Source organism: Numida meleagris, chromosome 2 (assembly GCF_002078875.1).
Source record: "Numida meleagris isolate 19003 breed g44 Domestic line chromosome 2, NumMel1.0, whole genome shotgun sequence".
NCBI classification, from domain to species: Eukaryota; Metazoa; Chordata; class Aves; order Galliformes; family Numididae; genus Numida; species Numida meleagris.
Window position 1 is genome coordinate 102,460,772 of NC_034410.1, and position 16,280 is coordinate 102,477,051.

A 16,280-nucleotide genomic window follows, 5' to 3' on the forward strand; every position below is an offset into this window, starting at 1 on the left:
AAACTGTACTCGGCAAACGGTTTTTGGCAATGTGCCACTGGCTGCACTGAGGCTGATGAATATGCTTTTGGTGCATCATAGATTTAACTTCTTAGGGTCCTTGTCCTCAGAAGCACTTTTATCAAGCTCAATTTTTTTTTTCCTGCAGAAATGATCAAGGACCTTTGCCATGTATATTTCTACCATACAGATGGTGAAAAATGAAAACCAGTGGACAGTTCTTGCTACCAGCAAGAACAGTTCTAGCTAAGATATCAAACCATGACAATCTCAAATCCTCACAAGATTTATCTTGTAGTCTTCTCACTGTGTACAACATACATCCTTTGGGACAAAATTTCTCAGAAAGTTTTCAAGTCTTTTAGTGAAGGAGACGGTCCTGGCACTACTAACTCATTCAGAAAGATGAAAGATTCCTGGGCACTAAGAAAATGAGAAAAGAGGGAAGAGAATGAAACCATTACAGAGGAATGTCTGTTACCTTCTGTTTGGTAAGCCCATGATTACTCGTCATGCACACTTTCTCTGAAGTTGTTAGGGAGCACAACCTCTTGCCTTTATACATACAAGAAGATAATGATCTGTTTATTGACCATGCAAGGGGACTATGCCCATGAAAGATAATTATGATCATAATCAGAAATACAGAAATACTGACTCTGCCAGAAGTTACCAGCCTACTGGTACTCCAATGCTGATGGAAAGGAGCACCCAGAATAACTGGTACCCAATATACCTGCTGGGAATCTTTTCAGATGGTATGTGAGGGGACCCTCTGACCACAGCTAGAGAGTGGAACTGTATCTCCTCATTTGGCATGGGATTCACAGCAGTAACAAGTAACATTTTCAGCATCAGAAACAAGGAAGGCAACAACATCAATGACTCAACTCTGCCTGATAAACTTACTCAACCTGTCAAATCTCCAACACTAAGCCAGAGCCCAAAGCATAAAACTAGGTCTATCTAATCACCTAAAGGTAAAATAAACATCCCCAACGGAGAAACAGCTTATGTATTTTCCTTCAGAACATCCTTAGTATGGAAACTAGGGCTGCATATGATTCAGTAGCCTGCTTTCAGACAAGTTTTACAACTTGCTATGCCAGTGGGGCTAGTAGGGAAGTTACATAACGTGCACTAGGTTTACTGACATTCAGGTTAGCAGTCTGTTGTGTACCAACACCTTCATCACTGTTGAGCTATTCAACAAGTCAACCAACTAGACTGGCATATTCACTGCACAATTGATTGAGTGCAAAGCAGCACCATAGGATGCTCTTTTTTCTAATATGGCTCTTATTACAACTTCTGATTCCAAAGCACCCTGCAGGATCTTCAAGAGAATCAATCTCAATGACAGTGAATGTCTGTGAACATACAGTGCCAAACAGAGGAAAGGCAGTTCTCACCTACACAGGGAAGACATCCTAGAGTACAGCCCCTAGGGTTTGGACAGAAAGGTGAAACAAACAGCACAAAGCATTGTGCAGGGAAAGGAGATTGTAAGTGAAGAAAAAGATTAGAGCAAGCGTGTGACAAATTGTGCCCCATAACAGGTTATATACCAGAAATGCAAAAGGTTTTTTTTTTTTTTCCAATTTCTCTCCACGAGACAAGAGAGAAAGTGAAGTTGAAGGTTTATCAGTAGTGCACCACATTTGATCCTGCATGCACAGTCCAACAGTGGGATCCAAATTGTCTTGTACTAGAAGGACATAAGATTCATTATCATACTGAGTCGTTTACTTAGGTACACAATTTCGAGGATGACAATGTGCAAGTGATTCATGAGTTACTAAATGGAAATACTGCAGGAAGGATAGAATGAGAAAAGCATTAACTTCAGAGAGAAACACTATTAAAACCATATTTTTATTGCCAATCATTTGCAATGACTAAATTAATATAGTACAGCATCTTATCTGTCAGCGACTGTAAGTACTGCAAAGAAATTTTTTTAAAAACTTGTCCTCCCCTTTATCCATTATCTGTATTTCACAAACATCACAAGATTTGTCAGCAATTAACATAAATAAATCATCACCTTTTCAGAAAGCCTTAGTACAAGAATTTCAGATAGCAAAAAAATATCACTAAATCGCTCACAAAGGGCCTGTTCCATCCCCCACTGCAGTCAATGGGAACCTTTTCATTGACTTCAGTGGATATTGGATCAGACCCAAATTGAAAAGATCAATAGCACGCACATTAGAATGAAAGATCAGCAATGCCCTCCACTAGAAAAAGAACACGGGTTCAATTCAAATAGCAGATTACAGGAAGGAACCAGTCGGGGAGAACTTCTTTTCTTCTCCCTTGAAAAAATCTGCAAGAGGACAGCAACTCAAGACCCTGAGAGCTAAATCTCACTGGGTTGTAAAGTATCTCTTATCTTCCGCTATGCCCTGAATAGGTGATGATGACTGTCACTTTGAGAGCAATTCCATTCCTCCTCCTGAAGCAGAACACACAAAACTAGAAGCCTCAGTATAAATTTGAGAACCTACAACGGAAAGCCCCATTCTCAAGCATGGTAGCAGGCTGGGAGAATTAGGGTCAGCCAAGACACTCTGACACTCAGCTCTCATATTTCACACTCCAGGGATTTACTAAAAGGTGTTTCAAGCCATTGTTATGCGTTCCTGTATGTTCCACCAATTTCATTGTTGCTCTTCCTAGTATATCTCTATGGAAAATAACCCCACAACTAGGTCAATAAGCACAGTTCACAAATTCTTGCATACAGTGCAGCTCCCTAAGCATCTCAGAGAGTACCTCCGAAGCTCAGCAAGATCTAGACAAGCCACAGCTTCTTGCTCAAAGTTCACATCTGAGTTCTGAAGCTCTCCAAACTCGGGAGGCTGGCAGCCCTGGCATTTTTTAAACAAATGGGAAGCTTTCTAAACAGTCTAGGTGACTCTTCAGTCCCTGAGACAAGGCCCACACTGGAAAGATCATACATCAGGATAGATAATGCAATCTGCCCTCCTCCACATATTACACAGGCAATTTTTGTAAACCTCTCGCCGTTCTTTAGAAATTAACAACTGAAAAATAGCTTAGGGTGTCTGCTAGTTTCACAGGCCCTCTTCCAAAGGGAGAGAACCAGAGCAATAATGTAACATCCTGTTGCTTCAGAAAGACTGTGATAAGAAAAGGAGGTACAATCCCTTTCATGGCAGTACTTTTTTTTGAAAGCTTTTCATCTGAGCATGGCACCCAAAGGCACTGACGGAAGTCCAAGAAAAAGGCAAGAATCCAAAGAGACCGCCTAAAATTCTAAAAGCAAGCTTTATTTTGTCAAATATTTACTGTGCTTCAGAAGAAAAAGGTAAGCTGCTTGTCTGGCAACTGTTTGTCACTGATTAACTAAAAAACAAACAAACAACAAACTGAAAGGACGAGGTTTATTATAAATGTTGTATTCTTGTTATTAGGGCATACATGCAACTTCAGACCCTGGATTGAATTCATGTCATTAGCCACCTGTTTAATATTCTTTTGCTGGAGAAAAAGGGAAACATCAGCTTTGGCCATTCCATACAGACATTTTTCTCAACTTAAAGGGGTATTTTGGGTATTCATTTTTGGAAACAGAGAAAAATTGGCTTTTTGTCAACTTGGTAGTCCAGAAGCATCCACAGCTCAGGCTTTTATTCACTTCATTAGCTTTCCAGCAGTCTGATCTCTACTCATTCACTAACACAAGTTTACTTAAAAGAGAGGCAAAGGTATTTTTAATTTTCTTCTGGATTAATTTTCAGCCCCCACTCTGTGATACCATACATATTTTCCTGCCTTTACATGTTCACCCCAAATTGACTAATCCAGTGTTCTTGTTTTCACTCTCATTTAGCACTGCAATTCTGCACAAGAATGGATGTTTTCAGGAGCAGTGCTCCAGATCTCTTCCTACCTACTGCTCCTTTTCCCCTTTTTTCTTCAATTTCCCAATCCAACTGTGCAAGTACTTGTCAGAGCATTCTGACTGCAGCATTAAAGCAGAGAACCCACTTGGAAGAAGAAATCCAATTTCTGGTATAGAGGGAAAGCGGTAACTACCCAGAAAGGAGAAACTGCTATATCGCATTAAAGTGAAAAACATGGGGATGAATAAGTGGGATCAGAGGTAGTAAAGGGGAGATCCGGTGGATGGGTGGAAATGGGAAGGCCTCCTGAGAGAGGGAAAGAAGAGACAAGCTGAAACCACCTGTTTTTCAAAACAGAGAGAGCAAAAGAAAGAAGAAAGGTGTAAACAAAAGGATAGGAAAATGTCAAGAGTATTTTAAAGTCCAAGGAGAACACCCATACTGACTGAAACCATCAGCAATATAGAGAAAGGCATTCTAGAAGTCTGCAGAAGTGATTATGACTAAGCTGACTGTACCTGAAGTTATAAGATTTTAAAAGCAAGAAAAGGCAAATAACTATATTAACAAAAGCATGCATTTCTTGCTACAGCAGATCTCCATCTTCTGTGATTTGAAGTTGGGATTAAAACTGTTTTGGCAAATTTGCATTATTTTGTCAATTTCCCTTCAGCTCCCATCTACTTATTCCTCTTCTGATCACCTTCTTTTTGTACTTCACCCCCAACAGCAGCACAGCTACTTGAACTTTAAGTCATCCTCTCAGGACCAAGCCTATGGATCTACTGGAACCAAGATAACCTGGAAAGCTCTCCAAACATGAGCATGCGCACACTCTCTTAAAGCATTCCCAAATGGGAAGGATGCCTTTCCTTGTTTACAATGTTCTAATAATGAAAAGCTTTTATCATAACAGCATTGCACAAGAAATACATTTCACATTGTAGCGGCCAAAACTAAAGTGTCATCTAATTAATAATGCGTCCTACTGTTATGAATGTCCTTCTGTTGATCTACTTGGACTTACAGCACATATCACTGAAAGAGCTACTAAGCCTTAAAAGCAAAACTATTTCAGCAGATTTCATACGATTTCTACATGAGGGGGCTGTATACAGTCATTTCAGAGGGGACCTCTGGTCAGCTACAGGTTCATTCACTCAACTCTATTCAGCTCAGCAGTATTCAAATCACCACTCAGTTTTTCTCCATGACTAGGACTAAGATTTCATTTTCTCTCTGTCAATGTGTTTAATTCCTCCGTACTTTCAGTTACTGATTATTGTACAGTCACTTGCAGTTATTTGTATTTATCATAGTAAACTAAAGCAACATCCAGCCCAGATCTACAACACGCCATTGTGTAAATTCATCTGTTATGCAACTGTACTTAAACCCCATTTACAAACACCCTCTGTGTTCACAAGTGACTGAGGAAAATACTCATATAAGCAAACATGGAAAGTTGTAGAGGACAATACGAACCGGGCACACAGACAGCTAAAGCACACTTTAAATACAGTGACAATGCAGTAATTATCCGTACATCCTTCAGTATGAAGGAAATTTATAGTGCCCTATTTACAGTATAACACTGTCCCAGAACATGTTTATAAAGCTCTCACCTCTCAGCGTTCAAGTGCAGGAGTAAAATAGCTGAGAAAGGAGGAGGGAGATCAGAAGCAGAAAACGGGAATCAGAAACAGAACAGTGCAAGAAGCCACAAAGTGAGAAGTATTGTTTACCTGTCAGTTGACATTGATTAATCTTGTGTTCTGTGATATCACTCAGTGACTCAAACACCTGGAGGCAGCTGTCACAGCTGTGCACAGCTTCTTCTTCCAACTCCTCCCCTTCATCCGGCCTTTTCTTACAGTCTAACACTTCTCCATCTTCTGTCTTGTCTTCTAGTTTACAGTTAGGGTCTGAAAGAAAATCAAGACCATGACCTCAGGCATCTAAGCAGAGAACCTTTTAAGAAAGAAAAAAGAAATCAAGGTAGTTTTCTTATCGTAAGGATGAGAAGAAACACATTTGGCACAAGCCTGCATAATGCTGTAGATTTTATTGCTAAATAAGCAAAGGAGTTTTATTCATTAATCTTTTTTCTAATCTCGATGAAAGGAAAATTTCTCTTCCGTTCCCACAAATGCAGCACTTCTCACTCGAGCAGTTCTTCCATGCTTCAATGTTAGGTTTGTCAATTTTATCAGAGCCACAGAAGCTGCTTTGATCATTATAAGAAAGGATAAACCACCTACCGAATTAGTTTTCAATTAGAAGAAAAATCAAATCAATGAGTGTGCAGTAACTTCTTTTCACTGGTAACTACAGCATTTCACAGGAAACTAGTGGAATTAAGAGACTAACACATCTGATTTACATAAAGACAAAATTAATCTTTATTTTGCAACCCACTCCAACACTCCTTCACTGTGCTACTTGACACAAACTGCCCCAGAAAGACGAGACCCTGGGTCAAAACTTTATATGTGCTTTGAACTTAACTTAGGACAAACCCAAAGTTCCTGCATTTGTCAGATCATGAAAAACTGGAAACTAACTACTGTAAAATCCAAATGGTGCACAAGGAGAGCTTTGTCTGTTTGACGTGTTAACAAGTATTTGGAGGACAGCAGGACAGCTCCAGCCTCAGAGTAGCAATTCTGAACCCAGCTGAAACTCTTAAACTGGAAGAAACGTTCTCACTCACCCCTGTGTCCTCCACAGAGAAGCCACACAACTCACTGCACTGCCTCAGTTCTGCTGCTGACCACTGCAAAGTGAGGTAACACAAAATCTAGAACTTTTCCTCCTCTTCTGAGGAACAGAGTAGATTTAACTGCTCCTGACTTTTCGCCCACTTCACTAAAAGCTTCCTTCAAAGACAGAAATAAAACCATCTGCCTTCCCTAATAAAGCAAGCTGGCACTTAACTTTGTTTTTCCTTGGGAACCACAGTACAACAAGTGAAATGCAGAAGAAAAATGGTTGTGTACATTCCAACAAAAGGAATGCAAGCGTTTCACCACTCTTCCCTTCTCCTTTTCGGCCTCCTCATTTTTCCTTTTATTTGAGAGCTGAGACTGAGATGGGTCATTTTAGCAAACAAGGATAAACTCACATAATGACAGGGGATTGTGCAAGTGCGTCTTAAGATGTTCTGCTCTTTAGCCAAGTCAGAGAGAAGCTGGGAGCAGGCTCTGTATCCACAGTGATAGCACGGTGGTGCCTGTGGACCCGCTTCAGCGAGTGGTGCAATTGGTTAGGATGACACACAGTTACATGAGAACAGAGTAACCAAAATGTGCTACCACTACGTTCATATTAGAACAGGGATGGGGTGAGGAGGAGGAGGGGGATTCCACTCTAAAGTCCTCTGCCAGCACCCTGCAGTGATGTGGACACAGCCATTGCAGGTCTGCCCTGTGTGCAGAGCGTGGACATTCTGCCGTCTTTCACAAGGGTCAGGGCTCCCCAATCTTCCTTCGTCCTCTGGGCCACACTGCTGCACCCCTGCCCTCAGCTGTTCAGATGCAGACAGACCCACAGCACAAACTGGAAGAGGCCCACGTCAGGAAGCCTTCCTCATGCTATGTGGCTCATGTGATCAAAACCGAGGAATTTCTTTGACAGGGTAAAGGGCGGAATTTATTTTTAAAGGAGTTATATTACAGAGGAAAACCAGATTAATTTTAAAAATAAAAAACATGTTCCTAAGGCAAAAACATACTTGCTGTGCACCCAGATCACGATCTTTGTGTGACACTCACAAGGTTCTTGCAAGCATAAAGACTTCAACTTGGGCAGCAGCTTCCCAATAAAGGAGCAGTCTGCACTTTTACAAAGCAAAAAGGGATGCTAATCAAGCACGAGGGCTTGATGGTGTAGCTATTTTTAAATGCCCTAAGCGAATCTAAATAACTCACACTGACACTTAGTTTTCCAAGATGTTTTGCAACTTTAATAGAAGTCCTTAGAACATCACTGGGTTCTTAGCAGCTCAGAAAAAGAAATAATTGTCTTAACTGTTGCAAACTGACCCAACATCATTAAGCACTTGTTGGAAGGCAGCATGTGCACATCGCATGCTATTAGTTGTTCAGCTCAAGCTCCCAGTTTCATCTCATAAAACTGACAGCACTCAGGGAGATGTGGGATCTGGGTTTGAATTTTAACATGAGTATTTAAATGCTGCACATAAAGTTTACAGACCTGTTTGTTTTAAAATAAGGGTAGTGTCTGACTCTGCTTTAAGTACAATGCTGAAGGAAAGAAAAGGGAGGGGAGGGAATTCTCCAGACTTATTATTCAGGAGCACTTGTACTTTACAGGAATTCAGCAGCACACACACACACGTATGCACAAGCACCCCTTAGTGCACAAAAGCCCGAAGAATCACTCCATTTAAAGCTTCCTACTTAGAGACCAGTTATTAAAATTAGAATCATTTTAAGTCTAATAAATGTTTTGCTTCTCCTTCTGCATTTGCAGATATAAACTCTACAGGGACAGAAGTCAGTCAAGCTTATTCCCTTCTGCTGTGACTTCAGAATACATGCTCTAGCCAACTGGCACATTTGTTTTTAGGTCAACACTTAAGTGGGACCCTCTGGGACATAGGTTCAAGTTTAGCCTGCGACAGCTTTGTGAAACGAGTTCTGGCAGTCTCAGCCCCTCTCCACGAATGAATTTCCACCACAATTCGCTTCCATGAAAAGTTGTCACCTCAGAAAGAAGGTGGTATTTAAAGAGAGACGCCTAGTGAATAGACTGCTTTTCTGCTGCAACAACACACGGCTTCTATCAAGAGCTGTTCTAACCCTAAATGATTACTTAACCTGAGGATAAGCTGCCTTACTTGTGCTCCTCTTTTGAAAGTCTAGAATAAAATGCACATTAGAAATGCAATGTGCAGCCATCTATACTTTCTGTGTAACCTCCTGTTTAAAGCTCATGCTCACATATGAACTACAGGATGTCAATCATCTCTCACATTTCTTTCTCCTACATATCTGCAACTACCACAGACAACTCCCTCAACAAAGACTGGCTTGACAATAGGATTACCTTTCCCAATATCTGCAAACACCACTGTCATTTCCAGAGGCTTCCCTTCCCCATTTCAGAGACTTACTGAAAATTTTTAACACACATCAGCAACAATACACACACCAGCTCCATCTGCAGCTATCATTCAAAATTATCTGATATGGAAAGAAAGGTTGTATTTTTGGAACAGAAATAAATTCAGCCTATTAAGGCACTTAAGAAAAAAAAAGAAGAAAAAGAACAATTGTATTCTGTTACTGATTATGATAACATTATTTATAAATGGAAATTAAAAGAAGTATGATTTTCTCATTACTGTGTTCCCTGGCAGGTGGTTCTCCCTATCCCTTCTTCCTCCTCCTCATGAGGGATGTTATTGCTGTAACTTGGTCTAATAAAACTGCAACTTTGGGGAAAATGAAAAATCACATTGGCTTAGAAGCGTTGGAAGCAATAAAGCCATGGACTTCAATTAATTTCAAGTATGGGAGTGGTTTAAGGCCAACCAGCAAAAATTCTATTCTGCCCATGTAAAAATGAGGTTTCACCACATTTACTTTTTATAACCCATATAAAAGTCAAGTAAAAGTAATGAATATCTAAAAGCCATCTTGGTGAACTGGCAAAGACTAACTGTATTCTTGAAACTCATCTTACATACTTCTGCCTGAGCTATGAGAACCCATAGCTAAACATCAAACTACCAAGAAAACAGCCCGCTTTCCAACCCATTTCCCTGCCTTGCAGTGGACCTCCTTCCAAGCCACTTCTGCATGGAAAAGTGCTGGCAAAAGAAAGGAAAACTAAGATCATGTGGCTATAATTATTACCAGGCAAGGAATATTTCTTCAGCTCAGTGGTAAAGTAAAACTCTGTCGCTCTCTGCTCCCAATAGTGTCCATCGCAAAACAACTGCCTCATTAAATTTCTGCAGTAAGATTAATATGCCGTAGCTGCACTACATTTATAACTTGGTACTCTATAAAAAGCACATTTAATGGTTAGAGCCAGAGCTTAGATACAAAGTATTACTATAAAAACTTCTGGCAGTGCGTATACAAAGTGGGCCCTCTGTACTGCTCGCTCTATCAGAAGGGGTTTTGTTTTCAACATCGGCATTACACTCTTGCTACAGAGAAAAACAGAATGTTAAACCTCGCCTCTTAACAGAGAGAGAGAACAACACTGGACAGGATGGGACATAAATAACTAGTGAGACAATGTAACCACTGAAAATTATTTTAAGGGAAAAAAAACGCAGAAAAGCAACCATTCCTTGTCATACTGATCTCCAGTTTCACAGTACTCTATTTCTTCAAATCAGTGTGTTCGTAGGAGTACAAGTGTGTTTTCTCTTTCCCCTCTCCCCCTCACCCAGGCTCACACATAGCTAAGTGGAGACATAAGTACATTCGGAAGAATTTGAGACATTTTCCTTAAAAAAATAAAATAAAAAGCAGAAAACTCATTTTTTAAATGTGGTTTTTGCACAGAGCTACTAGAACCTAGGAAAGGCACAAAACAAAAACCTGTAGAACACGAACACAACAGAAATACAAAGTGTCTCAGCTGACCACAAAAATAACTGCATTCTTCACCTTCCTGAGAGCAATAATCTCAACTGTCCTCAAGCATGTTACCTACTCTGAGGTCAGTGGCCTTCTAGGAACATCCCTTACTCCAAAAGGTGACCTCAGCTGAATGAATGAGACTGGTCAGAAGAGGCACTCCTGCTTTTCAGATGAACTTCTGTAAGCCAGTACCAAAGGCTGTTTGAATACCAAGCCCCCCTTGAATTCTCAGAATCAAATGAAATTAAGAAAATTCAAGAGCCCTCATTGTTATAGAGAATTAACAATTATTTCTCCATGATTGTTAATGAAACATCTCCCATGAACCTGACTCAAACAACAGCTTTGTCCACCCTACTCCACTGACTTCAAACAAAGGATCCCTGACTGGTAAGAAATTATACAAATAAATAAATAAAAGAAACGACCCTTATCCACATATTTTACAAACATGAAAATAGCTTGGAATGAATATTTAAGTTCATCTGCAATGGCATAGGGTGGGGGTTTATGTGGGGGACATAGAGGAGGATTATTTCTGGCAACAACAAAAAGAAAAGCATGCTGGACTTCCTGAAGCATCTCATCACCACTGTCTTGAGCTACAAGAGGTAGAATTTCTAATTCTCAGGAACTGAAAAGCAAGGAGGAGAGAAATGCTACCTTCCATCGCAAACCCCTAAAATGCATTCCAGGCTGAAACCAAGGAGGGGGAAATATAGGATTTGCAAAATCACCCCGATACAAAAATCCCTCACACTGTTGTCAAACAGTAATCAAACACTAATGAAGGAATTCGGCATTACCAGTCTGTGCGGCTGTGTGTCCCACACCTGCCTGCAGGTCCTCTGTTTCATTTTCTTCTACTGTCAGAAAAAAAGGTAAACAAAACAAAAACAAAACAAAACAAAACATGTTAGGCAGGTAGCTGAAGGGTTTCAAGTGCCTTTACACCAGCTTCAGTTCTGAAAGCCAGCAATGCTTGTACAACACAGCCAAGAAAAGCTGATACAGGTCCACTGCAAAGTGCACACAGAATACACTGCTTTAGGGAAGCTACACGTCCGAGGGCAGAGTGACCAAATAGGTTTCGTGCCTTAAAAAACAAATTGAGTTTCCTCTAGGATACGCCTTCAGTGTGCTCTACTGTATTTGATTTTGGAAGTAAATGAGGGAATAACGCTGGGCTTTAAGATTCTCCTCACTCATTCGGCACGGATAAGAGAAAGCCTTCTCCTGGCAGACGGGAGAGGTGTGTACTAATTCATACATAAGCTTTTAAAAAAATAATAATAATCCTATATTCAGTAGCAAGCATCTCAGCAGTGCAGACAGCCTTGCAAAGGAGAACTAACCCCATGCTGTTTTACTGTATACACCATGCCAGCATCTTTCCCTTGGCTCACAGCTTTCCAGAGCAGTAGAACTAAAAACAATACAATTCTTGTCAGATTCACTATTCAGAACTTGTTGGGCCAGAGTGAACCTAACAAGAGCCATTCTGCTGCTATTTTGAAAAATTAGAGAGCTGTTCTGGTATGCTCTGATATGATGCCTAAGTAAGATTGACTCTCCAAAGTCAAAGCAAGGGAAGGCAGAACCGTTTCCCTTTTATTCTCCAATAGACTGAGGTCTTTGAGTTAGGGAGCAGCAGAGAGAAAAGAATTCTTTCTCCCTCCACAGGGGAAAAAGCTGAAAGGGGAAAGATTGCACTTCTACAGCATTTCCACTTTCAAGAATTCAGGCCTCAACAAATAATCATGCAACTGAGTTAAAATCCAAAGCTTTGGGGGCCTTTTCCTGGTCCCTGGGATAACAGAGTGCAAGACATTTAAATCTAGGCACATATTCAAAAGAAGAAATATGCATACACACTCCACAAGTACCTCTTTTCCTCCTCCGCCAACCCCAAGGCTTCATACAATTGGTTGTTTCTAGAATCTGGGTTTCTAGAAAAAAACACCAGTTTTCATAAGGACACTCTTAGGATACCAGAAACCCGAAATACATAAGAAAGAGTCAAGTTCAATATCATGAAGGACTCTAAACAAGCTTTCTCTCTATCCCGGAGTTGTGGCTAGTATGCACACTCTTCTTACATCAACAGAGATCTGATAAAGTTTCCCCAAGCCCCAGAGTATGTAAAATATTTCACAAAATAAGAATTGATGAGCTGACTGTTTCACTTGAACTTGCGTTTTGCAGCCACAAAACCACCAGGACTTGGGTCCCGACAACGCGGCCTGTTTTTCTTTGTCATGCAAAAGCAGTCACCCCAGCAGCCCTCAAAAGAGAAGGAAACAGGTCAGACAAAGGGAACAAGGGGAGCAGCTCAGGAAAAGGAGAGTTTCAGGGAACACGTGGTCAAACACAAGCTAAGCTAAACAGAGATTTGTCACTAAGCGCGGATCAGTAAGGTTTATTTATACAGGAAGAAAAATAATGAATACAACTAATGTAAAATTAAAAAAAAAAAAAAACACAATCTTTTGTGATGCCCTCAAAGCCCCCAGCAAAACCTCTGAAGCAGCAGTCCTCCCTGCCCCTGATTATGCCCACCATTAGCTTGGATTTATATCCAAAAGATGATCTCAAGAACTACAGAGTCTAGCACTCCATGCCCCCAAGAGGAAACTCATTGTGGCTATCAGCACCTACTGATCAGCCACAGCACAGGTGCTAGGCATAGCTGTTATCTTCCAGTGAAATCCCCTGCCACCACAGGTCTTACCTCTAAACTCAGTCCATAAAGGTCATTTAAAAGCTCTACCATTTTCAATTCTCCAGATGGAATTGAGGTGGTGCCCATACACGAACTTCTCAAGAACCGACTCAAGTGGGAAACTTCAATCCCAAGCACTATTTGCTGAGAAGTAAACAAGCTCTGCTTATTTAAAGAGGATCTCCACTTAAACGTGTTTGCAAACCACAATGCAAGAGTTGGTCCTTTTGATTTTTATATACTCAACTCTCCTAGCAGCACTCACTGGCTGTGGGAAGGGTGCACACTGACACATGCTTGGCTCACAGCTGCACCAACACGGTTAGGTCTTAAAATGGAAATAAAACAAATGTGGATACTGCCTAACAAATTGTTCCCATGTCTACTTCTATCATGCAAAACCATGCCAGTGTGTGCCTTGTGAAACCAACTGGTTAAAACTTCCCCGCTATTATGAGATCTGGAAATTCAGAGTGAGGCTGAAGTTTGCTTTCAACAAAGGTTGTCCGCTACGTCTTTACTACACTAAAAAAAAAAAAAAGGAAACAAGTATCAGAGCAAGTAAGGCAGTGGTTAGCATCTTCCTAAGCTGTTGTTCAAGCTCCTAAAGAGATCTGAGTCCCAAAAGAACCACATAGGTCACAACAGGCCACGGCACAAAGACTTGCTAATATTCAACTGCCAGGAAAATTAAACTTCATCTTAGGGAGGAAATACAGTAAAAGGAATTTAAAAAGCTACCCCACAAAATTCACAGAATTAGGGAAACCTTAGCATTAGCACAACTCCTCTACAAAACAGCATCTCAATTGCCTTTGCTTTAACCTAGGCCATCCTTCCAACCAGCACAGGTATGCTGCACCAGGAAAGCTCCAGCTGGCAGCAGCAGAGAAGCTCCTCCAATCAGCACTTTATGCCTCTCTGCAATAAGATCCTGAAAAGTTCCATACTATTTCAGCCACTGACCACTGCTAAACTCACCTAACTGTGATCTTCATGTTTAAGGGACATCACTGTGCCTGAAGTAAACAATTTTCTTTCAGGAGAGAAAGGCAACTTTAAGCAAAACTTATACAGTGATACGCTATGAACACTGCTAGCCAAAAATCATTCTCTAACACGAGCATGAAATGTAACTAAAAAAAAAAAACAAACACACCACAAACTCTATATGAAAATAAAACAGTAGCATGTATGCGTTGTTATTAATTCAAACGTCAAAATTAGTGATTCTCTAGGACTGTAATTGTGCATAGGGGTGCCATCTTCAGCACAGCATTTAGCACATTCTGGCATAAGAAAAGATAAACTCTAGATAACGTGATAGAATACCACTAAAAGGAGAGGCCTCAGGAAACCAGAACAATAGCTTATGAATCCAGACCCTGAGTAAGCGATGTTACTGCTCAGTAGCTCTTCCAGATCCACTCAAAATAACGTTGTCATGAAAGCAGCAACATCCCTTGTCTGTACAATTACGTGTTTGTGACCAAAGGTCACTTATTTCGTTAGATGTTGAAATTCTTTTTTATTGACTTATCTCTTCTTTAAAACATCAAATCCGTACTTTTGAAAAACAAATCAACCAAGATATCCAAATACTAAAATTTCTAAAAAGACCAGATCAACACAGCTGTGACATCACATTTCTTGAGAGTGAGTTGGTCAGCCATTTCTTTTTTTGTTTGTCTCAACAGAGGAAAACAGAATTCCAGCATGACAACTCTATCTCCTATTATAAAAGCATGCGACTTGGACAGATACCAGTTTCTAAAATTTTCCTGCAAATATGCATCTCTAAACTGAAGCTGCATCAATGTGAAAGGTTAGGACGCTTCAGCCTGCTACAGCCGGTGCCTGCTTCAGCTCAGAGCATCTCTCATGCTTGTGCTAGGGAACATCAACAATGAGACCTACTCCATCTCTTAAAGTAAATATATATATATATATATATATATATAAGTAGTACTATCGAAGACAGTTCTGGGAGGAAAACCTCTGGGGATTTTCATACAGTGGTCCTAAAAATAGAGTTAATCTCCTGACTGCTCCACAGCATCACCTGCTGATCAGTGAGGATTTCACCCCTTCTCCTTGCAGTTTCTTCACGGGACAAATGGTTGGCCTATCAAGGATTATTTTATAAAGTTAGTACAAAATATACACAGGTTTCCTAGTTTGAAGAATGTCACTCATATTCTACCACCTAACCTCTCACTGAAGAGTTAATATGTAGCTTTAGCATGCTAAGGAAGAGCACAAGTCATTTCTGGTTGATGCCTGGCAAAAACCTTGTATGGAAAAGAAATGGATAAAATTAGAAACATGAAAAAAGGACATTTTCACTGAAAGGGAAGCCTTTTGGAGAACGCTGGCTAAGATTTATAGCTTCAGAGCTATTACAAACCATAATGAAATAAAAGCAAAAGATAATTGAAAAAAGTCTATTTTCCTCTAGTCTAGGTGGGTTAATAAATTTTAAAAAGAAAAAAAAAAAAATACCTGCCCCGAATGTCTCTGAGCTTCCTTGTTAAACAAAGCAAGAGAAGCCACATATTCCAAAATAAACCATAAAAATAGACTGCTATTGATTTTATCCTTCCTAAAACACATTCCTTGAGAGATGTGAAAATAAACCTAATATAGCAACCAAGAGTGTCAGAGATATGAAGTTTGGAATATATATATTTTAACTTGCACTTAGCATTTCCTATAATTCAATACTTGATCCATACGTTGTTATTAGCATACGATCACTAATTCAATTTAAAACCATCTTGCACAAAAGCATTTTTCCTAGGACAGTAACTTTGCCAAGTGCATCTTCTATCTACATGTTTGAATAATTTCTGCAGACAAGTAATAGAGACACTAGCTGTATTAGCATAATCAATACACAATTTACTGAGTTACCCAGACAGAACAGAAATAAAACCTGTGTGCCGTTATTTCACTACCTACAAATTACTGTAATTTCTGGAAGTATCTCTCTTTTCTTCTCTCTCCTCCGTGAAGCCACATAAAAAAACAAGAGGACATTCATATTGATACCATGTCCAGGTA

General features: G+C 40.1%; 1 protein-coding gene across 8 annotated transcripts in view; it reads right to left on the bottom strand.

Annotated features, from left to right (window-relative positions):
* The window catches only part of ZNF521 (zinc finger protein 521), a 230,577-nt gene that overhangs the window by 201,279 nt on the left and 13,018 nt on the right, over positions 1-16,280 (bottom strand). For 4 of the 8 annotated variants that reach the window (XM_021387391.1, XM_021387390.1, XM_021387394.1 and 1 more), the window contains exons 3-5: positions 12,382-12,444; positions 11,302-11,361; positions 5,618-5,797 (exon numbers count right to left, since the gene is read on the bottom strand). In XM_021387391.1, coding sequence (XP_021243066.1) covers positions 5,618-5,797; positions 11,302-11,361; positions 12,382-12,444 — 303 coding nt within the window. The remainder of the gene's footprint in view (positions 1-5,617; positions 5,798-11,301; positions 11,362-12,381; positions 12,445-16,280) is intronic. The other 4 variants (XM_021387397.1, XM_021387392.1, XM_021387398.1 and 1 more) reach the window with 2 other exon arrangements.